This window comes from Triturus cristatus, chromosome 7 (assembly GCF_964204655.1).
Source record: "Triturus cristatus chromosome 7, aTriCri1.1, whole genome shotgun sequence".
NCBI lineage: Eukaryota > Metazoa > Chordata > Amphibia > Caudata > Salamandridae > Triturus > Triturus cristatus.
The window spans coordinates 598,047,026-598,073,032 of NC_140590.1; the positions used below are offsets into that span (position 1 = coordinate 598,047,026).

The 26,007-nt window shown below is 45.4% G+C and overlaps 1 protein-coding gene across 2 annotated transcripts in view; it reads left to right on the forward strand.

Moving 5' to 3' along the window:
* TOM1L1 (target of myb1 like 1 membrane trafficking protein) overlaps positions 1–26,007 on the forward strand; it is a 665,925-nt gene that overhangs the window by 389,176 nt on the left and 250,742 nt on the right. For both annotated transcript variants that reach the window (XM_085617158.1, XM_085617157.1), the window contains exon 8: positions 12,549–12,682. In XM_085617158.1, the coding sequence (XP_085473284.1) occupies positions 12,549–12,682 (134 nt within the window). The remainder of the gene's footprint in view (positions 1–12,548; positions 12,683–26,007) is intronic.

Here is a 26,007-nt window from a genome sequence, read left to right on the forward strand (position 1 = left end):
TCAGACTCTAAACCTCTCACAATGTTTCCGTTTCCCACAGAGTCTTTATCTGGGTCTTTTATAGCTTGACCTCCCTCAGCTTGATATAGTGGGTTTCCAGCCTCGTTAGGAACTTCCACCGCTTGGCTTACCCTCTCCGGTGACCCTTCAATTAAAGCTAGAACTACTTCTGGGAGAGGAGCTGTTTCATCGGAGGAACCTGGGACTCGTCGGGCATGGGAAGCGTGGATCCAGTTCGGCACTCCTCCACACTTTGCAGGAGTCTGGTCACCAGTATCACCTGATATGGTCCACACCACCGAAAGTCAAGACAGTTCTTCCTTACATGCTTTCGGATGTGCACCAAGTTCCAAGAGCTCAGGTCATTGCGAAGGGCTTTCAATGTTGGTGCAGTTGTCTCTTCAACCTGATGAGACACAAAATTAACCACATCAACCAATCCTTTACAGTAGACAAGGATGAAATCTTCTGTTATGTTTATCAAATGTCATTGGCACTGCAGGAGGGCGCACCGCCCTTCCTATCAGAATTTTTTTGCAGTCATAACCCAGTTCTCCTGTCAGGAATGCTGTGCAAGCTTATTAGAACCAAGGGCAACACAACATGTTGAAACACATGCTTTTGCCAGCCTCACCTTTAAAGTCTCATTAATTTGCTCCACAATGCCTGATGCCTCTGGTCTGTAACTACAATGCAGTCTTTGGTCCACACTCAAGAGGGTACACAACAGCTTCATGATCTCGCTGTGGAAGTCAATTCCTCTATCCTACTCCAATGTAGTTGGAAATTTGAAACAAGGTATAAGCTTCCCCAACTATAACTTTGCTACTGTGAAACTGTCACACCTCCTAGCTGAATAAGCTTCTACCCACTGAGAAAAGATGCACACAACAACCAGGATGTATCTCAGTCCATTATACATAGGCATCTCAACACAATCTAATTGGATCCGATTGGAGGGACCCCATGATCTGCCAATATGACTCAGAGCAACAACCATCTTTTTCCCAGCATTGATCTGTTGGTATGTGACACACCAATGGCACACTGCTTCTACATACACAAAACCTTGGATTGAACAAAGTCTGCCTGAACAATGTCACCATTGCATCCCTTCCTATTTGAGGTGCTCCATGAATCTGCTCTGCCATTGGATTGATCTAACAATTAGGTAACACTGCCCTACCTTCAGTTGAAACCTATATGTCACTTTCTCCTTTCTCACAACCTGCTCTGATCCAACCCACTTGTTCCTGATCTGTTTCTTCCATTTGCAGATGCCTAACTTCATCCGATGTGTCTGCGACAACTAGCATCATCTTCTCTGCACTCTCGCCAACATATTCCCCATTGAAAAGGCATGCATGTGTAGCACAAAAGCGTGCAACTCCTTCCGCATAGAGGTCTCCCATCATGACAAAGTCATCTCCCTTCCCATGGACAGCACATTTAATGACTCCACTACCTTTGGTAACTGTCATATATTCCCCTTCCCTAATGGGAGAGCCTGATGACGTTAGGAACCCTCTCTGCGACCATAGCTGTCCGAAGTCATGGACCACACTGAAACTGTACTGGCTATTGGTATAGATGGTGAGGTGACTCAGATCTACTCAGAGTCAAGACATGTACGGGTCAACGCAATGATTTTGGCTACTTGCGCGGAGTGTACTCCCTGTAAACAAGCAGCTTCCACAACTCCAAAGATAGAACATACAGTAAACGCTGCTCTCAAATTACCCTCATTGTCTCTTAGACATGAACCATCAACAAAAAGGACTTGATGAGGATCAAACAATGGTTCATCGACAATGTCAGGTCTTGGCTTGGTGCAAAGCTTAATAATGTCCAGATAGTCATGGTCTCCACTATCTTTCCCATCAGCATTGGGAACTGGAAATAAGATAGCAGGATTTAACACAGAACAGAGTTTCAGAGTGACATTCTCTATGGCAAGCAGCAACTGCTCATATCTTTTCAGCCTGTTATTAGTCAAATGCTGTGTGTTCGTTCTCGTCATCAGGAGCTCAATTTATTGCTGTACATATACAGTAAGTGGATGACCCATCACAATGCTCCGCCTGGGACGACTCCTGGTGGCCCCCTGCCCTGGGCACCGCCCCCAAGCCCACGGACCACGCACGCAACCTGGGCTTCATCCTTGACTCCTTCCTCATGATGACCTTGCAAGTCAACGCAGTCTCATCCTCATGCTTCAACACCCTTCGCATGCTCCGAAACCAGAAAGGCGGTCACCCAGGCCCTCGTCACCAGCCGGCTGGACTACGGGAACGCTCTCTACGCTGGAACCACAGCCAAACTACAGAAAAGACTCCAGCACATACAGAACGCATCTGCACGACTCATCCTGGACATCCCTCGTCACTCCCACATCTCCGCCCACCTGAGAGACCTGCACTGGCTCCCCGTCAGCAAGAGGATCACGTTCAGGCTCCTCACCCACGCACACAAAGCTCTCCACGACAGAGGCCCCGAATACCTCAACAACCACCTTACTTTCTACTCGCCGGCCCGCCAGCTCCGCTCCGCCAGCCTCGCCCTCGCCACCGTCCCACGGATTCGCAGAACCACCACCAGAGGAAGATCCTTCTTCTACCTGGCCGCCAAAATGTGGAACTCCTTCCCCACCCACCTACGACTGACCCAGGACCACCTCTCCTTCAGGAAGCACCTCAAGACCTGGCTCTTCAAGCAGTAGCAGCACCCCCCTCCCCAGCGCCTTAAGACCCGCTCGGGTGAATAGCGTGCTCTATAAATTTTGTGATTGATTGATTGATTGAATGCTTTCACATCATTCGATACTGATACCTGTTGCAGCAATGGACAAAAGGCATTCAGGCAACGCTGATGGTACAGGATCTAATGTAGCTGAGAAATAGGCCATGGGTCTATGGGCACCTCCATGTGTCTGGGTAAGTACAGAAAGAGCACAACCCTCCCTTTTGTGGCAGAACAGCGAAACTGCTTTTTGTAAGCAGGCATTCCTAAAGCTGGAGCGTAACAAAGGCGCACTCTCAGCTCCGAGAAGGCAAGTAATCAGTCGTTAGCCAAAGGTACGGGATCACTCACATCCTTGTGGCTCAGCATCTGCAAAGGTTTTGCCATGAAGGAGAAATTCAAAATCCATTGTTGGCAGTAGCCAACCATCCCCCAAAAAATCCTGACCTCTTTTGGATGGTAGGCAGATTCATTTTCATGATCGCCTGCACTCGTTCTAGTGGCACCTTCCTCTTGCCTCTCTCGATTTGATGACCCAAATACTGAACTTCAGTCAGACAGTACTGAAGTTTGCTCAGAGACACCTTATGCCCATTGTCAGCCAGATGGTTCATTAAAGCAATAGTATCGTCCCTACAAGCCTCCTGTATTTCAGATGCAATGAGGAGGTCATCGATATACTGAACTAGCACTGAGTTTCAGGGAGGAATCAATCTCTCAAGGTTCTTCTTCAAGAACTGATTGAAGATGGATGGACTTTCAATATACCCTTGAGGGATATGACACCATGTTAAGATACGATTCTTCAGACGGAAGGCAAATAAAAATTGGCTTTCCTAGTGCAATGGAATAGAGAGAAATGCCTAACAGCGGCCAATCACTGTGAACCAGACAGCTTCGCAAGGAATCTGGAATAGAATCACAGATAGATTTGGTACCACATTATAACATAGAATCACAATGTTATTCACCTTTCAAAGGTCCTGGACTATGCAATACCTTCCATTCGGTTTCTGCAATCCCATAATGGATCTCCTTCAGTATGCCCTGCGCAATCATGGACTAAATCACAGGTGGAATCCCTACCACCGTTTCGGTGGTAAGGTTGTACTGAGGTATTCTCTGAAATTCTGCAATAGGCTTGACTTGTATGCGCACTGCCTCAACTTTTCGATTTAGTCCGATTTCCTCTCCAGTGAAGTCCCATTCCACGGGAGAGACATCTTGGATCAATTTTCCCAAAAGGGGTAGGTTTGGGACTACTACAGATCTCACAGTAGAATTGGTAGCACCACTATCAATCAGGAATGTAATGGGATAACCATCTATGTCAGCTTCTACATAGGGTCCACTCTGGTCTACCTCCAAGATTGAGCCAAGTGTACAGTTTTCCTCCCCCCTGAGGCACCGTCATAAGGATGGGTCCTGATCTAATCCATCCAGCGCTTCCATTAAGGGCATCTGATTGTATGTTTGATTTTCCTGCAAGATTCTCTGAGGTTGGGGCACTTGCCCTAACTGGTTTTGATTACCCCCGCCTCATCACTGTCGGTAATTCCCCGTATTAATCGGCACTCCCACTTCTGACAAACATGACAGGCAATGGTCTTTTTTAGAGTAGCAACATCTATACCTGTTTTAGGATCTATGAGGACACCTCTTCCTCTTCCCTGACCCGCCGGAACGGCAACTGATATAATCTGAACTATGCCTGGGACATTCTCTGATTGTGAATTACCATTCCTCCGGTTACCTGTACCTGCTCTCCCTTCTGTGCATTTCACATTAAACTAGCATTTACTTCGCTTTTTTATTCCTATGTTTGGAATCCACCTCACCACTGCAATACCTGGTGTACCATAGAATTTCATCCACTGACTTATTTTGCCAGCAGATCAAATGTTGCTGGATCATAAGGCTGATTTCCGGTCTCAGTCATGTCACAAATTTTGAGACAAATTGGCCCATGTCTTTAGGGTCGAGTTTGTCCAACCACTGTACTGCTTAAATGCTTGCAATATTTTTTTATAGTAGCATGTACTGCCTCTTTAGGCTCCTGGGTCATTCGATCTATCTTAGCCCAATCGATGTCTTGAGGGGCTGTTTTGGAATGCAACCATGTGATCACCTGATCATACTTTTTTTTAACCAGCAGCGGAGAACCATGAGTGACTGATTTCCTCTCTGGCTTAGCAGCAGGCCACTCAATAGCTATTATACAAGCAGACCAGAGATCACTAGAAACCACAATTTGAAACAAGGTGTTCAAATCAATTCACACACTTTTGAGATTTTAACAAAGCGAACAGCTTGCTTGCACCATTCAGCAGGTTTCTGCCTCAACCTGGGAGAGTCATCATAAATGTAGCAAGGTCACCTCTACTCCACGGAACATGCCCATACCCTCCACTAAGCATATCCTGTAACGAATATGTCTCAACTCCCAACGTTCCCCCTCCTGGAGTTGGTGTTTCCCCTGTCACCCTTCTAGTTGTCTGCTAAGTGTCCTGGCTGTGCTTTTTGTCAATAAAATTATTTTGAAGTGAGCGCTTTGTAGCATAGTATGGTTTTGATACTAGTGTGAGGTAATGTAATGTAATGTAAAACGGATTTATAGAGCGCACTATCACCCCACGGGTATCTTCGCGCTGAGATTACCTTAAATTCCAATTAACACATAAGCTACCAGACCAGACGGATTTTCCAAAAGTGGTGACTAGGCTCCATTATACCCTAGGGAAGAGCCAAGTTTTAAGGCTTTTTCTGAAATGAAGAAGATCTTCTGTTTGTCTAAGATCGTCCGGGAGTTCATTCCCTAGTTGCGCAGCTACAGAGATAAATGCTCTGCCTCCAAGCCTGATCTTTCTGAATGTGGGTATGTTCACCAGCTTAGCTGCTGGTGAACGAAGGCTTCTGGTCGGGGCATACCAGGTAAATTTACTCTGTAGTGGCCTAGGTCCCATACCATGTAATGCCTTCAAAACGATGCAGAGAGATTTAAACTGTATTCTTTGCATGATTGGCAGCCAGTGAAGGTCTTTAAGGGACAAAGAAGCAGATGCCCTACGCTGTCTCTTTAGAGCTAACTTGGCAGCTATTATCTGGATTCTCTGAAGCTTCTTTATCAAAGAGTTCAGAGCACCCAGTAGCAGAGTGTTACAGTAGTCTAACCGACTCAGGATAGCGCTTCTCACCACCAGTGCTCTAGCGGAAGTTGGTAGCATAGGTAGTATTTTACGTAATGCTCTAATGAGAGAGAAACAGGTTCCAACTGTTTTGTTCACTTGGGCATCTAGACTTGGGTTATCACCCCCCACATCACCCCCAGATTGTGCACTGTCTTAGAGGGAGTCAGTGGTTTTTCTGTGAGGGACTTTCTTTGCCGTACAGTATAGAATTTCTGTCTTATCTCCGTTGAACTGTAGGTAGTTGTCTCTGAGCCAGCTTGCAGTTCTTTGCACACCCTCATGGAACCTGTCAAGTGATACTGATTGATTCCCTTCTATTGAGAAAATGAGTTGTGTATTGTCTGCAGAATTCGTCACTTCAATTCCATAAAAATGTGTTAATTGGGATTAGTGGACTCAAGTATATGTGAAATAAAATCAGGCTACTCGCCGAGCCCTGGGGGACACCATGCTGGATGGAACTATATTTAGATAGAAAGGGAGGCAGAGCCACTGCCTATCTGACAGGTATGATTGAAACCAATTTAGTGCCATTGCCTCTATCCCAATATCCATAAGTCTATTCAGAAGGACTTTGTGGTTAACCGTATTGCATGCGGCTGACATATCCAATAGCACCAGTATAACTGATTGGCCTGTGTCTGATCGCATTCTGAGTTTATCTAGAACTGTTACTAAGGCAGTTTCTGTTCCATGGACTGGACGAAAACTAAATTGTACATCTTCTAACTTATGGTTAACTTCTAAGAATTATGAAAGAGTTTTGCTGACTAATTGCTCTAGAATTTTTACCGGGTAGGGCAAAAGGGAAATGGGTCTATAATTGGATAGGCATAGGGGGTCGAGCGTAGTTTTCTTCAACAAAGGTGTCACCGTTGCCTGTTTCCAACATACCGGCACTACTCCATTGCTCAGTGGTTGGCAACAGATTTGATGGAGCTGTGGAAAGAGCTCGTCCTTAAATTCTCTCCACACCCTGTGTGGGAGAGGGCCCATTGAGGACCCGGATGAGACACTCAGAGACAATTTATTAAAATCTTCCTCTGTGGGAGGCTGGAAGTGATCCAGAATTGCCGGCTTCTCATTGTCTACTCCCTCCTCCTGCTTCGCAGGTGGCATCGGCTCAGGTAATCCGATTTTACCATCTGTTTTATTCTCTTTGTTCATTCCCAGACCACTAATAATTTTAGCGATCTCCTCAAAATAGACTGCCAGACCATCCCATAGATCTTGGGGTGCAGTGATCTTGTTTTTTATGCAGTCAGGTTTGGAGAGGTCGCTCACTATTTTAAATATAGCTCTGGCACAATTAGTCACCTTTAGAATGGTGTTTATGTAATACTTGGTTTTTGCCTTGGCAATTGTCCCTTTATATTTGCCCAATACTGCCTTCAAGGCTATTTTGTCCTCTTCCTCATAGAGTTTCCTCCACTTTCAGTCTGCTCATTTGCAACCCTTCTTTAGCTCATCATTATACCAGGGGGCTGATGATTTATACGTATTTTTTAGATCTTTCTTTGGAGCCAACTGATCGAGAGTATGGTTTATCTGGTCGCAGAATTTCAGATCGTTTTTCTCCACTGATTTACTGGCATCGAAGGAGTTATTCTCTCTAAGTACAGGGGAGTGTTTTATTTTCAACAATTTGTTCCTTTCCCTTCCACGTTGTTGGTTTTTCATAGGAACAGTTTTTTTAATTTGTTCTGGCATTCAATACTGAAAATTGGATGAGATCAGTCCAACATAGAGACAGTATATTTTCCACCTCTACAACCTTACTATCTGCAAATATTACGTCTGTTGCATGGCCTCCCTGAAGTGTTGGGTCCAGCACCAGCTGTTGCAGATAAGGATCTTGCATGCTTGAAGTAGATCTTTCAAGGCTGGGCCTAGATTCCCATTTTCCCAAAGATGAAAATCTTCCAGAATGATCATTCTAGAGTGAGTGAGTGACATATTATAGAAACTGTCAATTAGTGATTGTTGCTCAGGGCTCATTGAGCCAGGGGGTCTATAACAAACTATGCCAGTAAGCAATTGTCCTTTAACTTCTTTAAGGGAGAACCCTAAGAGTTCAATGCTCTCCACTTTATTGACATCCATAGGAGCGTAATTCCATTTATACTTGTAGATATCTCCTAACCCCCCTCCTCTTCCAGTGAGTCGTGGTTTGTGGAAAGCTTTATAACCTGGAGGACATGCCAGCCCCAGCTTGACCTCTGAATCAGGGCGTGTCCATGTTTCAGTTAAGAATAGCACATCCAAATTGTGAAATTCTAACACGAGATGTATTTCCTGATGATGTTTCACCAGGGATCTAACATTAATTAGGCCACATTTGAAGTTACCTACTATGCTTTTCTCAGGCGTTGCACTCAATTCCCTCAGTTCTATATATTTAGAGAGGCCGGATCACCCTGCTCACCTATTAACAGAAGCTGCTCCTTCTAGTAACGGTAATTGACTTTCCCCATTGGGCAGTGTCCCAAACCGGCAGCATGGCTGGGGCTGTGCGTGGCCGGTGCGTGTACGGGAGCAGACGGGCTAGCCTCTGGCATGCCTTCAGCGCACCAGCGCCGCGCCCATCGCACGTGTCCGCTGCGCGCTCGCATTTCCTTAAGAAGGAATGGAACCTCCTTTGTAAGAAGAGCTAGAGCGCTGATCAAAATGGCGTGTGCTCGGTGACCCGCTCTTACATGCGGCTTACACCAGCTCATCTTGGTCAGAATTACAAGCAAGTGTAAATTTGGGAGGTTAAAACATATTTACAATTATACATGCAATTTTAAAATCAATGCAGTTTTTAAAACACAGTGCACTTTCAAGACGCCATAGTTCCAATCTATCTAGTAATAGCAATATGTGCAAGTGGTAATCCTACAGTCTCCACGCTCGCGTTTGCCTCTCCTTAAATAGGGAGGAAACCTCCTCTGTAAGAAGAGCTAGAGTGCTGACCAAGATGGCGTGTTCTCGGTGACCTGCTCTTACATGCGGCGTACACCAGCTCACCTTGGTTAGAATTACGAGCAAGTGCAAATTTTGGTGGTTAAAACAGATTTACAATTATACACACAATTTTAAAATAAATGTGGTTTTTAAAACACAGCGCACTTTCATGACGCTCTAGTTCCAATCTATCTAGTAATAGCGATGTGTGCAACGGGTAATCTTACAGTCCCCACGCTCGCGTTTGCTTTTCCTTAAGTAGGGAGGGAACCTCCTCTGTAAGAAGAGCTAGAGCACTGACCAAGATGGCGTAAGCTCGGTGACCCACTCTTACATGCAGTGTACACCAGCTCACCTTGGTCAGAATTACGAGCAAGTGCAAATTTGTGTGGTTTAAACAGATTTACAATTATACATGCAATTTTAAAATCAATACAGTTTTTAAAACACAATGCACTTAGAAGACGTGCTAGTTTCAATCTATCTAGTAATAGCGATGTGTGCAAAGGGTAATCTTACAGGTAATGGATGCATCATGCAGTGCTACCCTTCTGTGGATGGTGTAGTGTTTTGGGGATCTCGTGGCTTAGCAATGTTAATAGTTGGAGAGTTTGGGCTGTTTTTTTGTAGATGGGCTGTTTATTCTGAGCTTTTGCAAAGTAGGTATCATTTGAATGATTAAATAGATGAAATAATTAATGGGTGCATGCATAAATAAGAGAATATTTGAAAAAATGAAAATTTATGTTGAACATTACAGAGAGATGCCCCCATGCACATATTGGTTGGCAACTGCCCAAATGATCACAGAGATAGTGTTCCATCAAGTCACTGAATTACTTATGCATTGAAGCATACTAAATACTGTTAGGAAACGTACCCTAGAAGTGGACATCTTTTGACTGTATTGTGTATGTGCTAAAGGAATCAACCACCAACAGGCCTTATTTGAATATGTTACTAAAAAAGGATCACAAGTGCCACCCAGGGTGTATCAGGGCATACTGTCCTGTAATTATCTAGGTGCAGCATCTCTAATTCACTCATAGAATGTAGAGAGCGATTAAAGCTTGCTAGGGAATTCAATTCTTTAATATCCTATTTGTGGGCCTAACTCTGCATTTTGGACTTTTTGTAGAGAGAAAATATACAAGTTTGAAATAAGATTGTATAATTGATGGTGTAGTCAATGGGTGTCCAACACAGAACCAGAAGGACCAGTTCCATTCTAGATTTGCAGGATATGCATGGAAGATAATCGTATATATAGTGATTTTGAATTGAAAACATTTACACAGTGGTTACTGTGAACTGATAGTATGGATCTGACCATCCTAAACCTAGGTTTGGCATGCCTAGTTTAGTGTTCCAGGAGCTCACAGTGGAGCCTGTAACACCAGGACATATATTGGTCCTTTGTTTAGCCAAATGAAACAATACATGTTTCCAAAATTCTTAGTCTGTGGCCTTAGAAAGAGGTTATCAAGAAGAAAATCCCTAAATTCTTAAATGTTTGTGCTAGAGTCGCAGTTACACCAAAGAAGGAGGAAACTGAGTTAAGATATTCATTTCGGATAGACAGTCTGTGGTTCCACACACAATTGCCTCTTTTTCCATGATACAATTACTTGCAGCTCTCTTTCATCTGACTCTCAATATCTCATAAACATTTGTGGAGATCATAGAACCACCAAGATTACAAAGAATTTGCTAACATAAAGAGGTTTGCCCAGGAACCTGATGACTTGTACTACAAAACCTTTCCACTGGTTCCAAGATTTGGCTATTCAATGGAGTCTCTAGTGATGATATAAATGCAGGGGACTCAGCTGATTTCTTTGAGTTTATTTATCAGTTTTTAAATGTACATAACAGCATCACAATATCTAACTTAACAATGAAGTGACATTATACCAGCTAATCTCAGTACTTGTGACTGCACCATAACAATTTAAGGGATTTTATCAGATATTTCAAAACTTGATATACATTACAACACCTCTATTACTCAATTGCCATACAAAAACATAACCGAGAACCTTTTAACCTTTTAACTATTTGTATCCTCCATCTGAATATTGGATTTATCAGATTTAAAGTTAAACCTTCTAATCATTTTATAAAATATTAATATTAATATTATAAAATATTAAATATATTTTTTAATAACATCATATAGTACCAATTAACGCTTTATAAATGTAATCACCTAAAGCATGAGACTTAGCTCTGTTTACAAATGTTCATATCAATGCAGTGGCTCAATTGGAGCCTATATCCTACTTACCTTCATCCTCTCTAATGTCATCTACCTCCACAATGGCCCTCTAATACATCTATTGTTTTACTCGTACAAGAAAGCCACATTAGATCATCATAGGTCAAAGGAGAGCATACTTTAGAGTGCTATGCAACCAATACTGGCTGTAAAGAATAGCCACTATATATGATGTTAAAACATAAACGTGCAAATATATTTGCATCTGCAAGGGCCCCATCTCAGGATACATTGTTTTTGAATACTGAGATAGCATGTTTAACATTAATTGCAATCCAAGGGCAGTCTGGTCACAAAATGACAGATCCTTGTCGCAACATGATGCTATGACTTTTAAGTTTACACCATCACACACACTTATAGTTCAAGAATGGTACAGCTACTTCAACAAAGGAGCAATGGTGCCAGTAACACACAAGGCCTTACTGTGCCCTGCCTCACCACCAAAGCAGTAGGGGTGGGGCTGCTCTCAGTGGTTTGCACTCCCTATGTGAGCATGAGTGGTTGGCCGGCCCACTCGGGCCGCCAAAATGCTTCATGCACGCATAACGTGTTCTCCATGCAGGCTGCATTAAAGCCTTCATGGAGAACATGCCCATCACTCCAGCCACCGGATTAACGCCATGTCACAGTGCTCAGACCAATCACAATGCTGCATTGCGGCATTGTGATTGGCTGCAGGCAGCCTGGGAGCCCTGGTGCTTCCTGCTTCCTGTCTCCCCCAAGAAGCCAGGAAGAGGACGTAGGAGAGGCTGCGGCCAGCCTGAAGGTAAGTGAATTTTTTTAACCCATCCCCCCAAACCACACCCCTGCCCTTTCCCCCCACCTGCCCCACTGCTGCTTCCAGGTAGTAGCTGCCACTGAATGAGAGGGTCCAAATCCATATTGTCCTTTCAGTGCATCTCCCACTGAACCACTGACTCATTCAGCTAAGTAAAACTGGTTGACCATGTTAGGGAAATAACCTTGCCAGTCATTGTTTTTATCATTGCATTCTAAATCTTGTAGTTTGGTTTTCATTACAAATGCAAAAGAAAAACCAAATTGAATAAACTATTCACACAAGACATGCAACAACTAAGAATAAATCCATCAATGCATAAATGCTGAACGTTTCTTACATGAGGTAAATAGCAACGTTCAGTGTACGCATTGAAATTATATCACTGTGCACATCTATTTGGGGATCAATGGAGCACTGTGCATGGCAATAGAGATGAAATAGGACTGAAGGACAGAATGACAGTTGGCAGTCCCAATAATGGACAAATGACTGCTGTATCCTCCCAGGAAACTCTTTGACTGTTGAACTTGAAGTACTGCACTCTCTAAGTTATGCCCATCTACAGTATGATGATTTAAAAATCATGTAACTCTTTTTATATCTCTTCCTATAGAAACTGAACACAACATGTCGCAGTATGCAGGAGAGGATTATGGAGCTGCTGGTGGCCGTACAGAACGATGAAGTGACAGCTGAACTCATACAAGTGAATGATGATCTAAACAATGTTTTCCTGAGATACGAAAGGTAGCTAAATCAAAAAATTGCTTTAATGGCTACACTTGGTAATCATGGCTAAGTTTGATCTGCAGAAATTCAATGTTATAAATGCAGACAACATATTTAGATTGTATCTAACAAAAATAGTGGAGGCTAAGGCAAAAGAAACATATTGGAAAGTTATGGATTATAAAAAGGTAATATCAGTGACATGATGCTTAAAATTAGATTTAAAATCCTTCAAAATACAGACAATTCCTCAAGACAATTGCGCCTCATATCAATTTGTTGTAAGAAACAAGTGGTGCCCTCTAAGGCTTTGTTATTTGAGCCACTTTAAATATCCCCAATGCCAATAAAGCACTGTATAATAATTTTAGACTTCATCCCCCTTTTACAGTTGAAACATTGTGTGGATATTTTAATCTTTACTAATCCCACACATAATTCTGTTCTCTACAGCATTGTGCTAGTAGGCTTTTTGATCTTTCTGCAAGACCAACGGAAAGCCAAAAGAATAGAAACCGATTTGATCTTTATATCTTACGTTTCCCCAAATGAGATCCAGTTTCAGATTTGGAAACAATGATATTCATGTTGGTTTTGTCTTAAATAATAAAGTTATATGATACTGACAGATTGTCCACCAAGACACAGCTGAGATCGGATCTTTTTTTTTATTGCACAGCTCCTTAGCTATATGGAACCCACACCCAATATGCTATAATTATTGACCTTTAAGATAGAATGAACTTCAAATTTTCTAGCACGTCCTTTGAAATTAGCCATTGACTGATCCATTAAAATATGTTCTTAGAATTGGTTATAGATCTTGCATGTTATTGTGTCAAGATATACACATGAATTAGATTAAAAATAAGAAGGGCAGCATCAAGAGTGTCTAACGTATTATCTAGTCTAGCCATCACATCAGTCTCATTCATACCATGCATCTGACTGGACTACTAATATGTCCAACAAATTTGTAATGTATACATTGATACCATCCTAAAGTCCTGAGTCCTAAAGCTCAAGCACATGTTAGATAGATCAGCTTCAGAATACGTTGTGCCAAACTGATTGTACTATTCACTTTGAGAATTGAAATAGGCGCATTGCCACTATGAAGACTCAGTGTGCAAATCTAGAGCTTTATGAAGTACCATGGCTCAAAACTAATTGATATGTCGCTCAGAAGTTAAAATATTTTATTCCATTTAAAAATATTTACAGATAATAACAGCATAAACAATATATTAGGAAGAGACATTACAAATGGTAACTAATCTTACGTGCAGTTGAGGATCAGACATTGGGCCCCATACACTGTAAGTTTGCCATGATTCAAAACGTATGTGAAAGCTTAACAGCAGTATCATTACTAAAATTAATAAGACATTCCTTATCCATAACTGTCAAATAATACTTAATGTGAAATCCATGCAAGATACCACATAGATATTCCATTCCTCCACAAACATTCCATTCCTCCATACTTCACGTCCTTAAGCCGTCTTCTAATAACAGAATATTAGTCTACAACACATCCAGAAGCTAGAAGAGACTATTGCATCCACTCATTTTATATAGAATGTCATCCAACTGTGGCTAGGTAGAACCTATCAGCTCTATGTCTATGTTAAAGAAGTGAAATATTTGTATATGTGTCCCTCATACAAAATGTAATTATGTGCCCATGTTCCTGTCACTAGCAAGGATCAGCAGATCATTTCACAGCTGGTAGAAAGAGAGTAAGTTACGTTTAAAGTTGGAATTTGCTATTTTAAAAAAAAACTCTTTTTATTGAACAAAACAACAAAAAGCACAGCAAGACAGACCATCAGTTGTATACATATAGGGACAGTAAATGTACAGATTGCTCTCAATGTACTGCTCCAGAAATATTTCATCATCCCGATATCTCCCCCTTGATATTTAATAGGTCTTGCAGTCCTATGTCATGGTGACGTAGCTCCACCGTAGGGGACAAGCATATTTCACCCATGTTCATGTTCCAGGCAGTCTACTTACGATCCCATTTTTTAGGGCATCCTCTGTGTTTAAAATCATCCTTCTCTGCAATCATGGCTCTATCCATATCTGAAACCCATTCTCTGATTGTTGGTGATTCCCCCACACCCCATTTTTGTGCGATGTTTCGCTTTGCGAGGGCCCAGCCTAATGAAACCCTTGATTTCTCAGTTTGGGTTAGATCCGTGGCCTCCCATATGTTTAGTAGGCATAATTTCGGTGTGGCAGTTAGTTTCCCCCCCCCCCCTGCTCTCTCCATTTGTTCTGTGACTGCTTTCCGGACATTTGGGGAACTGTGTGAAAGAAAGTTCCCTCCAGGTGGCACTACCTGAGGCAATAATGTCGGCCCTCCTACCATCTTGACCAGAACTCCTGCAGCAAGGTAGACGTGGTGCAGAATTTTAAGTTGGACTAGCCTCAGTGTCATGGGAATGGCTATTTCCCTGGGAGAGGCCAGAGCGTCTCGCCAGTCGCCTTCCTCTAACTCACCGAGGTCCCCATCCCAATGCTGCTGCAAGTGCGTTAACAAGTAAGGTCTATTATTGATCATTTTTTTTGTACCTGCCTTCTTGGTCATGGGGTCTAGTATTAGTCTGTCTTCTTCAGAGGAAGCTTCAGGAAGTGGGTCGCCCCCCAGTATTGCTGTTTTGAGAGCATGGCTGATCTGCAGATATCTGAATGTTTCGGATTGTGCAAGGTCATATTCCTTCTGTAGTTCTGCAAATGTGGCCAACCCTCTTGTATTCTACATGTCCCTCACGATTGATATACCAATCAGATTCCACTTATCGAACTGGGGCAAGCGCTCAGACGGCCCAACTGTTCGAGTTCACAGAGTGGAGACGCACGTGCAATTTTGTGGTGCAAGCCAGAAGCCAGGAAACTCAGGTCTCCCCGAGAACCATGGGCCCAGCGGTTGACCACCACGAGTTGGGATGCCCAATAGTATGACCTGAGGTTAGGTAAGGCGATTCCCCCGTCGTACCATCATGACGTTAATTTCTGCATCACTATTATTATTATTATTATTATTATTATTTGGAGTTTTATACCGCGCACGGTTACCCTTGGGCATCCCAGCGCTGTCAATAGATCGGAACAGCGCCCAGCGCATATCATCTCAAACCGGGAACAGGTGGGTTTTTAAAAGTTTACGGAAACGCAGAGTATTGGTTTCTGCCCGGAGTCTGAGTGGCAGGGAATTCCAGGCGGAGGCCGTATTCACTGAGAACCGTCTCCCACCAGTGCGGGCTCGTCTTACTCTATCAGACTGGAGAAGAAATTTATGATCAGAGCGAAGAGCCCTTGCTGCTTTGTAAGGTTGGATCATATTCCTCAGGATCGCTGGGCCCTTCCCCTGCAGACTCTTCTGCGCCATGCAGAGGGCCTTGAAGGTTACTCTTTCCCGTATCGGGAGCCAATGCAGTGCCCTCAATGCTGGTTTAGCAGACTGCCTTCTGGGGACATTAGTTAGCAGTCTGGCTGCTGCATTTTGCACCTGCTGCAACTTCTTGAACGTGGATTCCGGAGCGCCCAAGAAGAGAGCATTTCTGTAATCCAGCCTGGAGATGATGAGCCCCTGTATAAGCAGCTTGCGAGAGGTCTCAGGGAGGAGTGACAGAATCTTGCGGGCTGACCGGAGCATACCAAAACAGACACCCGCGGTCTTTTTGGCGTGTGTACTAAACGTCAGGTCTTGCTCCAGCCACACTCCCAGGCTCTTCATCTCCTTCTTTGGGCTGGGAAGAGCTCCCATGCAGTCAGGCCAACAGCTAGGAGAAAGGGAGAAGGAGGACTGGCCTAAGATCATAATCTCGGTCTTAGAGCCGTTCAGTTTCAGGTTTGAGTTACACCTCCACCCAAATACTGCCTCCAGGCAGGAATGGAGCGCCGCTGGGTGCTTATCTAACTGAGAAAGCCCCACCACCAGCTGCGTGTCGTCCGCATAGCTGATGATGTTAAAGCCGAACGGAGACACCACATCCTCCAGGGGGGCCATATATACATTAAATAATGTAGGGCTCAGTGATGAGCCCTGAGGAACCCCCCACTGGAGGGCGAAAGGGGGGGACTTCTCGTTTCCTTCCCAAACTTCAAATGACCGTCCACCTAAAAAGGAGGCCAGCCATCCCAGAGCCTTCCCTGTGACACCCAGCCCTTCCAGTCGCTGGAGTAATACCTGATGATTCACGGTATCAAAGGCCGCACTCAGGTCCAGGAGGATCACTGCCACTGACCCCCCTGAATCCAGAATGCATCTGGCCTCCTCCACCACGGCCAGAAGGGCAGTGTCTGTACCCTGTCCAGGCCTGAATCCTGTCTGGGAGTCCCGTAGCCGGCCATTCGACTCCAGGAAATTCGAAAGTTGGTAGTTGACCAGCCTTTCAGCCACCTTACTCATCCCGGGGAGCAGGGAAATCGGCCGAAAGTTAGCCAAGTCAGTGGGATCAAGGCTCGGCTTCTTCAAGAGAGCTTTTACAACTGCTTCTTTCCATCCAGGTGGCACCACCCCCTGTGAAAGCGACAGGTTGATCAACTCGGTCACTGGGGCCGCAATAGTCGACGCGACTTGTTTAAGATATCGCATCGGGACAGGGTCTTTGGGAGAACCACTCTTCAATTTCCCAAGCACATTCAGCACTTCCTCCGTAGTCACGGGGCCAAAAAAGTCCAGCTCAGCGGCTCCTACCCTTTGCTGAGCAATTGGCTCTGCTACTGCAGTTGGCTGAGGGAGTGAGCGTAGGATGGTCTCGATTTTTGAGTTAAAGTAAGTAGCCAACTCCCGGCATTTTCCCTGGGGATTGTTGTGTATAACCGGTGGGTCGGGAGTTTTTATTAACTCTTTCATTACTTTAAAAGATTCTCTTGAAGAACAGGTGGCTTTGCAGATTCTTTCATTGAAGTGTTGGATCTTAGCTTCCTTTATCGCGTTCTTATATGCTCTCATTGCTGAGCGGTAGTTGTTCTTACTAACTGTCCCCCAGTCCTTCCTCCACTCCCGTTCCAGCCTTTTACAGCTCTTTCTCAGAGCCCTCAGTTCAGGAGAGTACCATGGGGCCGAGCCCACTCTCTTATCCCTGATGAGCATCTTTTTCATTGGGAGAATGGCATCTAAGGAGCTACTCAGCCAGGTCTCTAGGCTGGCGTCCGCCGCCACCGGGTCAGAGTCCCCATGGGGGCATGTTGATTCCAAGAGGGTAGCCCATTTATCCATAGGGAGCCTCGACCAGGCTCTATCCGTCCTGAACGTCCTAAGTGGGGGAGAATCCCAGATCCCAGGGGCCCAACTGAATAAGACCAGGGAGTGGTCTGTCCATGGGAGGGCAAGGGGAGGTGGGGCAGTCAGGTACTCCATATTGGAAAAAATAGGGTCTAGCAGGTGACCCTTTTCATGGGTCGCCCCTGAGTTGATTCGTCTCAATTGAATGGCATTCAGGTCGCATTGTAGGTTAGTGGCCGACACGTCCATTGAGTCCTCGAAATGGAGATTCAAATCTCCTAGTAGGATAAAGTTCGTCGTAGAGGAGGCTATACAGGTAACGGATTCCATTAATGAGTCAATGAAACCGGCCACTGCCCCCGGGGGGCGGTAAACCAGGAGGCCTGAAATAGCGACCGTGGGGGAGAGTCGCAGGGAAAATTGACAGCTTTCGCAGTCCTTAACCCCGGCTTCCTGCGTTTTACACGTGAACGTATCACGGTACAGAATGGCCATACCCCCTCCCCGTCCCATGGGCCTGTCGAGATGCAAAATAACAAATCCCGGTGGAAGGGCACGAACCATATCTGGGCCTGATGTGGACGTAGTCCATGTCTCTGTTAGAAATAAGACATCAAGGTCCTGGTCCAGGATTAAGGAATTTATTTCTGTGGCATGACAGGGCAGTGACCTGCAGTTCAGCAGACCGCATGCTAAGTGTTTTCTAGCCTTATGGGCCCCAAACCCTGGACGACACCTCTTGCAACTGACAAAAGGTTGCCCATCCTTCACAAGGTACCCACATGTATCCACTTTAAGAGGACGTAATGACAGGAGCTCACTTGCTTCGTACCGACGACGGTTGTCCTGCAAAGATGTCACGACGGGCATATTGGCAGGCCCTAGGCCCGGTCGGGCCCGGACGGGCACAGACGGGCTTTCCTCTGGCGCTCCTCCGGCGCGACGCTGCGCGCGTGCGCTGCACGCGACCATTTCCTCCCCTAAGTAGTGTATGGCAAGGGGCGGCGGTCCGAGCTAGAGCGCTAATCCCGGAAGCGACGTGGGAGCGCTTCCGACCCACACCTAAGATGGCGGTCGGGGGTAGGGCAGCGAAGAAACACCCAAATGGTGAGTCTAGTGCATAAACTTTTAAATGCAAGCAATGCGATCGTGTTGGGGAGGCAGATAACAATAAAAGCACAATTTAGCACCGTTTTAAAAGCACGAGGATCAGCAGTTAATACACAATACAAATGTTAAAAAAGGAGAGCCACAGACAATATCACGTTTCAGGAGGCAGCGTTAGGTGACAGTCCTATCTATTGACCAGCCGGACACCAACAGCGCCCCCTAAATAGTGTTTGCCAAGGGGCGGCGGTCCGAACTAGAGCGCTAATCCCGGAAGCGACGTGGGAGCGCTTCCGACCCACACCTAAGATGGCGGTCGGGGGTAGGGCAGCGAAGAAACACCCAAATGGTGAGTCTAGTGCATAAACTTTTAAATGCAAGCAATGCGATCGTGTTGGGGAGGCAGATAACAATAAAAGCACAATTTAGCACCGTTTTAAAAGCACGAGGATCAGCAGTTAATACACAATACAAATGTTAAAAAAGGAGAGCCACAGACAATATCACGTTTCAGGAGGCAGCGTTAGGTGACAGTCCTATCTATTGACCAGCCGGACACCAACAGCGCCCCCTAAATAGTGTTTACCAAGGGGCGGCGGTCCGAACTAGAGCGCTAATCCCGGAAGCGACGTGGGAGCGCTTCCGACCCACACCTAAGATGGCGGTCGGGGGTAGGGCAGCGAAGAAACACCCAAATGGTGAGTCTAGTGCATAAACTTTTAAATGCAAGCAATGCGATCGTGTTGGGGAGGCAGATAACAATAAAAGCACAATTTAGCACCGTTTTAAAAGCACGAGGATCAGCAGTTAATACACAATACAAATGTTAAAAAAGGAGAGCCACAGACAATATCACGTTTCAGGAGGCAGCGTTAGGTGACAGTCCTATCTATTGACCAGCCGGACACCAACAGCGCCCCCTAAATAGTGTTTGCCAATGGGCGGCGGTCCGAACTAGAGCGCTAATCCCGGAAGCGACGTGGGAGCGCTTCCGACCCACACCTAAGATGGCGGTCGGGGGTAGGGCAGCGAAGAAACACCCAAATGGTGAGTCTAGTGCATAAACTTTTAAATGCAAGCAATGCGATCGTGTTGGGGAGGCAGATAACAATAAAAGCACAATTTAGCACCGTTTTAAAAGCACGAGGATCAGCAGTTAATACACAATACAAATGTTAAAAAAGGAGAGCCACAGACAATATCACGTTTCAGGAGGCAGCGTTAGGTGACAGTCCTATCTATTGACCAGCCGGACACCAACAGCGCCCCCTAAATAGTGTTTGCCAAGGGGCGGCGGTCCGAACTAGAGCGCTAATCCCGGAAGCGACGTGGGAGCGCTTCCGACCCACACCTAAGATGGCGGTCGGGGGTAGGGCAGCGAAGAAACACCCAAATGGTGAGTCTAGTGCATAAACTTTTAAATGCAAGCAATGCGATCGTGTTGGGGAGGCAGATAACAATAAAAGCACAATTTAGCACCGTTTTAAAAGCACGAGGATCAGCAGTTAATACACAATACAAATGTTAAAAAAGGAGAGCCACAGACAATATCACGTTTCAGGAGGCAGCGTTAGGTGACAGTCCTATCTATGTGCAGTGCCTGTCCGAACTACAGCAGGGTGCACATGGTGCTACCAGGCTAATCCTTGGGGTGATCTGTACTGGCCCCCAGAATTAGGAAAAACTCCTACTCCCGGTACGGTGGTAAAAAGTCTAGGTCTAAAGATCGATGCAGATCTCACCATGGCCCCTCAAGTTTCGGCTGTGGTAGGCTCTTGCACGGATGTGTTGAGGCAATTACGCAAGCTGACCCCTATTCTTTCAGCTTCCACCCTACAAACCATTGTCTCTGCTACAGTCATCTCGAGGCTAGATTATGGCAACGCTCTGTATCTTGGCTTGCCACAGAAGTTGCTGAGGATGCTGCAGGTCGTGCAGAACGACGCAGCTAGACTGATTTTTTCTCTACCGAGAAACTCATATGCAACCCCACTCCTTTGGAAGCTGCACTGGCTGCCTGTGAAGCTCAGGGTTCAGTTCAAATGTCTCTGTGTGGCCCATAAGGCACTTTTGGTAAAGCCCCAGAGTACATTAAGCAGCGCCTGAGGAGGTATGTTCCCGGCAGAACTTTGCGCTCAGGTCAGGCCTCCAATCTGACTCAACCCAGATTTAAACTAAAAACTAAAGGAGCTAGAGCCTTTTCGGTGATTCTTCCGCAACTTTGGAATGAGCTACCGACCAGTCTGAAGGAAGATTCACAGCTATTTTCCTTCAGGAAGAAACTGAACACGTACCTATTTAAAAAGGCAATACTTCCGGCCTAATCAGAAATGGCAGAGGGTTTCGGGGTGACAGTATGTTATGTTCTTTCTGTTTAAGCGCTTAGAGACCGGCGGTGAAAGGCGCTATACAAAAACTTTATAACATAACATAACATAACATGTTTGAGAAGTAGGAGCCTGGGACCCTGTAGGGAGTGTTTTGCAGAGCTCAGAGAAAGTGTCGCAGTGCCAACATTTTAAAAAGAGCCGCACGCCCCAGGAGAGTAAATGGTAGGGAACGCTAGTGGTTTACATCAATGCGGAAGCACGTCAGGGGCCCTTGCAGATTTGCTTCGTAGAAGCAGGTTGGATCCATCGTTATGTATATTCCTACATAACAGAAGCCCTCCGCTGCCACCAGGATGTCATACTTCCTTGGTATGCGCGGCTGCGGGCCATGCAATGGGAATAACTGCGACTTAGACCAGTTTATTCTGTAGCCTGAGTGGTTAACGAATATGAGGAAAATGTGGAGGATACGGTGAAGAGCCATAGATAACAATATATCATCCGCATAGAGCGAAACTCTGTTCTTGTGATTCTCAGTCCATTTGAATCCCTGGATCAGAGGGTCTCCCCCCACCCAGATTGCCAATGGTTCTAATATTAAAGCAAATATTAGGGGCGACAGGGGGCACCCTTGCTAAGTTTCCCTACCCAGCTGAAACTGTCCAGGTGTGTGCCAGTTCACCACGATTTGGGCTGTTGGGCTAGTGTATAATAGCTTAATCCATTTTATGAAATTGGTCCGAAGCCCATTCTTTCGAGGACAGCAAACATATATGTCCATTCATTAGTATCAAAGGTCATTTTGGCATCGATGGACAACAGGGCCACATCTTCCCTTATTGTGTGTTTCCTACTCAGCACCCCGTGCAGGTGTTGTAGATTCAAGGCAGTGTTCCGGCCGGGCATAAAGCCTGACTGGTCTGGGTGTATCAGGCCTGTTATCAATAGGATGAGTCTATTGGCCAATAATTTTGCGAGTATTTTAGCCTCAGTCGTGAGGTGAGAAATAGGCCTGTATGCCTTACAGTCGTTGGTTGGTTTGCCCTGCTTGTGTATTACCACGATCATGGCTAACTGGATCTCATTTGGCAACAGACCTGTCTCATAACTTTCTAAACACATCTGGCCGAGGTGGGGAGTAAGTTTGGTGGCAGCCGACTTGAAAAGCTCAATCGGGAGCCCATTGGGTCCCATGGCCTTGCCCAAGCGTATGTCTCGAATAGCGTGTCTTCTACTGTGGGTTCCCCTTCAAGAGAGTCTCTCTCATATGGTGAGAGGCAGTTAACATTGATAGTGGAGAGGAATTCCCATGCGGCAAGTGGCATGACTGCCACCACCAACGTATACACCGATTCGAAGTAAGTAGCAAATATTTCTGCAATATTCCGGGGATCAGTTATGTCTTCTCCCTTGGGCCCTTGTAGTTGGTGTACCCACCTAGATGCCTGCTCCCTCCTTTCCAACCAGGCCAATATCTAGCCTGTTTTCTCCCCATGTTCATATATCTTATGATAGATTGACTTTTGTTTCATCTTGGCCGCCTCCGTGAGGAGCTGTCTGTGGTCTAGTGTCTTGACCGCCAGTAACTGCTGAGCAGCATGGTCGGGGACTGTGTCAGGGCTTTTTCTCCCCTCAGGATTTCTACTTCGAGTTGGTCTATGCGCTTTGTTAATTCCTTCTTTTGTCCCACCATCAAGGCCACTGCTCTTCCCTTAATAACTGCCCCAAATGTCCCCCATAGAATTTGGGACGAAGTTACCGAGCCAACATTTTCCTTAAAGTATAGGTTGTAATCTTTTAATAATGCCACCTTGATGTGTGGCATTTTAAACGCCCACAGGTTTATCGTCAGTGTCATACGTCATTTTAGTCAGACTGGGCGAACGGTCCGAATTTCCATGTGCCAAGCAGCGGGGCTCACTAAATTCGGACATGTCCTCAGCGTGTGTAAGCATGTAATCTATACGCGATTGACTGTTGTGGGCCCCTGAGTGGAAAGTGAATTATGTGGTCATGGGGTTAAGTTGTCGGCAGATATCAACCAGGCCGAGAGCCGAACAGAATTCAGCCAGTCTAGACCCAGGGCCAGGATTTCTGCACGGGGGCAGCCGGTCAAGCAAACCGTCTACGGTGAGGTTAAAGTCCCCTCCTATCGCTAATGTACCAACCGGAAATTCAAGGATAAATTCACTGAGATCTTGTAGGGCGGACTGTTGCAGTGCTGGGGGAAAATAGACAGAGAGCACATTTAGTATTTTCCCCTCCCAGGAGCCAGATGCTGCCGCAAATCTACCCTGAGGGTCCACCCATGTTTTCCTAACAATATAGGGGCAGTTCATCCGCAGGAGCACGCCAGTCCCACAGGAACTGGAGGTAAAACCCCACATGCACTATCAATCGGTAGCCCCATCTATTTAGGGCCTTGCAGGTATTGTCTATCTGGTGTGTTTATTATTGAAGAGCTTTGTCAGTAGCATGTCTCTCTAGATACTGGAGGACAATTCCTTGCTTCAGTTTGTTCCTGAGCCCATTTACGTTCCCTGTAAGGAACTTAAGCTCTGCACTCAGCCACAGTGGCATAGATGTGTGTGGAGGCCAAGTGTGGTAACAGCGGTACAGCCATTACCCAGGGATTACAGTGATATTTTGTTTTACGGACACTCAGGTTATTTACTTGTTTGTAAATTTGGAATCTCTCTGCTGCACGAAGACCGACACAGATTACGCCCCCCATACTCTATTGCAATGATGCTGGATATTCAGGAGTTACAATCTAGTTCTGATACTGACCATTGAGCAATGTTTCATTGCTGTGCTAAACTAAAACAAGTAACCAAACTAACAACCCCCCACCCAGAACTCCCTCCACCCCCCTCCCTGCCTCCCTGCATAATGGAATCCACTTACTTTCTTCCCTAACTGTGCAGAGTGCCCGTCACCTTCCCAACCCTGAAGTGGAGAAAACGTAGGCTCAACCCTCCACTCCCACTCCCCTAGTCCCCCCTCTCCCTGGTAACCATATCTTGTGCTACAGGCACAATTATATACAGTTAATATATGCTCATCGCAGTCCTGGAACAACATTCCCCAGTCCTTGGTGCAGTTTTCCCACTCATTCTCCACCTGTGACAGGACAATATTGGCAGCCAGTATATCAACAGTTCCGTGTAAACCTTGCAGCTCATTTTGGTGGCAAACAGAGTCGGTACACCCCCACCGCATATGTTAGCCTATGGTTTGCATTAGCTAGTTCGCAGTGCCACTAGAATCTCCTGCTATCAGAGAGATTAGTTTTTGGCAGCCTCAGAACACAATAACCTCAGACTCGTGGAATCAATATACTACTTTTCACTCAGTCACTCGTGCTTGCTTGTTTTGCTCTCAGGGAGATACACAGAAGAAACAGTTGAGCGTGTTTACAATAAGAATTTATTGTACCGTTGTTCTTCTCATGTAAAATAAGTGCGCTGCTAGAACTGTAACACAGTAGCAGAGATATAATATCAGCAATACAGTGAATAAAAAGGAATAGTTCAGCTCTACCATTTTTCAATAGTCATGACCCTATACATGAATATATAATGCATTTATAAAATAAAGTGCGTACTCCTAAGATGCCAGTCTAGATGTACCTAGTGTACCTAGCATGTGAGTAGGTGCGAAAGAGCTAATCAGCCTAAGAGCTTAGTAGCCTAGAATCTAAGAGCCAAGAATCCTGCTAGGATTTAGTCGAACCCCCATACCTGAATAGTGAGAGTGGGGTACTTCGTCCTGGACTTGAGTTGGACACCCCATCAGGGATAGTTAGACCACTGTCAGCTGGAGCGATGGCATGACGGAGCCGCAGCGTCTCTGGTCAGTCTGTTGGCCTTGAAGTCTTGGTTCCCTCCTGCTTACTGATAGCAAGAGGAGCTGTATTTATACAGTCTATGTACGTGTGTTACCCATTGTTTAGTATGAGGATGATGGGGATTATATTTTTGATCATAGATAGGAGAGGTGAAGTATGCTCCCCTGGAGAGTGTACTCATAAATTATTCATATATGCTAAGGATGACGTCTTAGCAATATCGATCGAGAAAACCCACCCTCGGCATGGAACTAGGTAAAAGGTTTAGTCCATAAAAGGCTACAGCCCTTCTAAAGCGTTATGTCCATACAAGGCAGTCTATCCTTATTTGGAGTTATGTCCTTATAAGGCTTCATATGAAATGACGGGGAGATGATGTAGGGAAAGTGTACGATGTTCTCTAAACCTATGTCAGGGTACCGATATGAAATATGACACCTCCAGGAATGAACGTCTTTGCTTCTGGACTTTAGCGGTGAAATCAGGGAAAAACGTGATCGTGCTGTTTTCAAATCTGAGTAGGGGGCACATCGGGCTATTTAAATGGTCTCGGTCTCTAAAGTTAAACACCCTCCCCAACATAGGTCGAGAGGGGCTTGGGCCTACCTCCTGGTATACGATGGGCTCACTCAATAGAGTAATAGTTGGAGAGTTAATTTGGTTGCAGATGCTTAGTTACAAGGTCCTCAACAAAAAGGTCCACTGCTGGCCCCTCGGCCCTCTCCTTCACCCCTAGGATGCGGACGTTATTGCCCCTCGATCTTCCTTCATAGTCATCGAGTTGGACCATGAGAAGCTCGGTACGTTGTTGTAG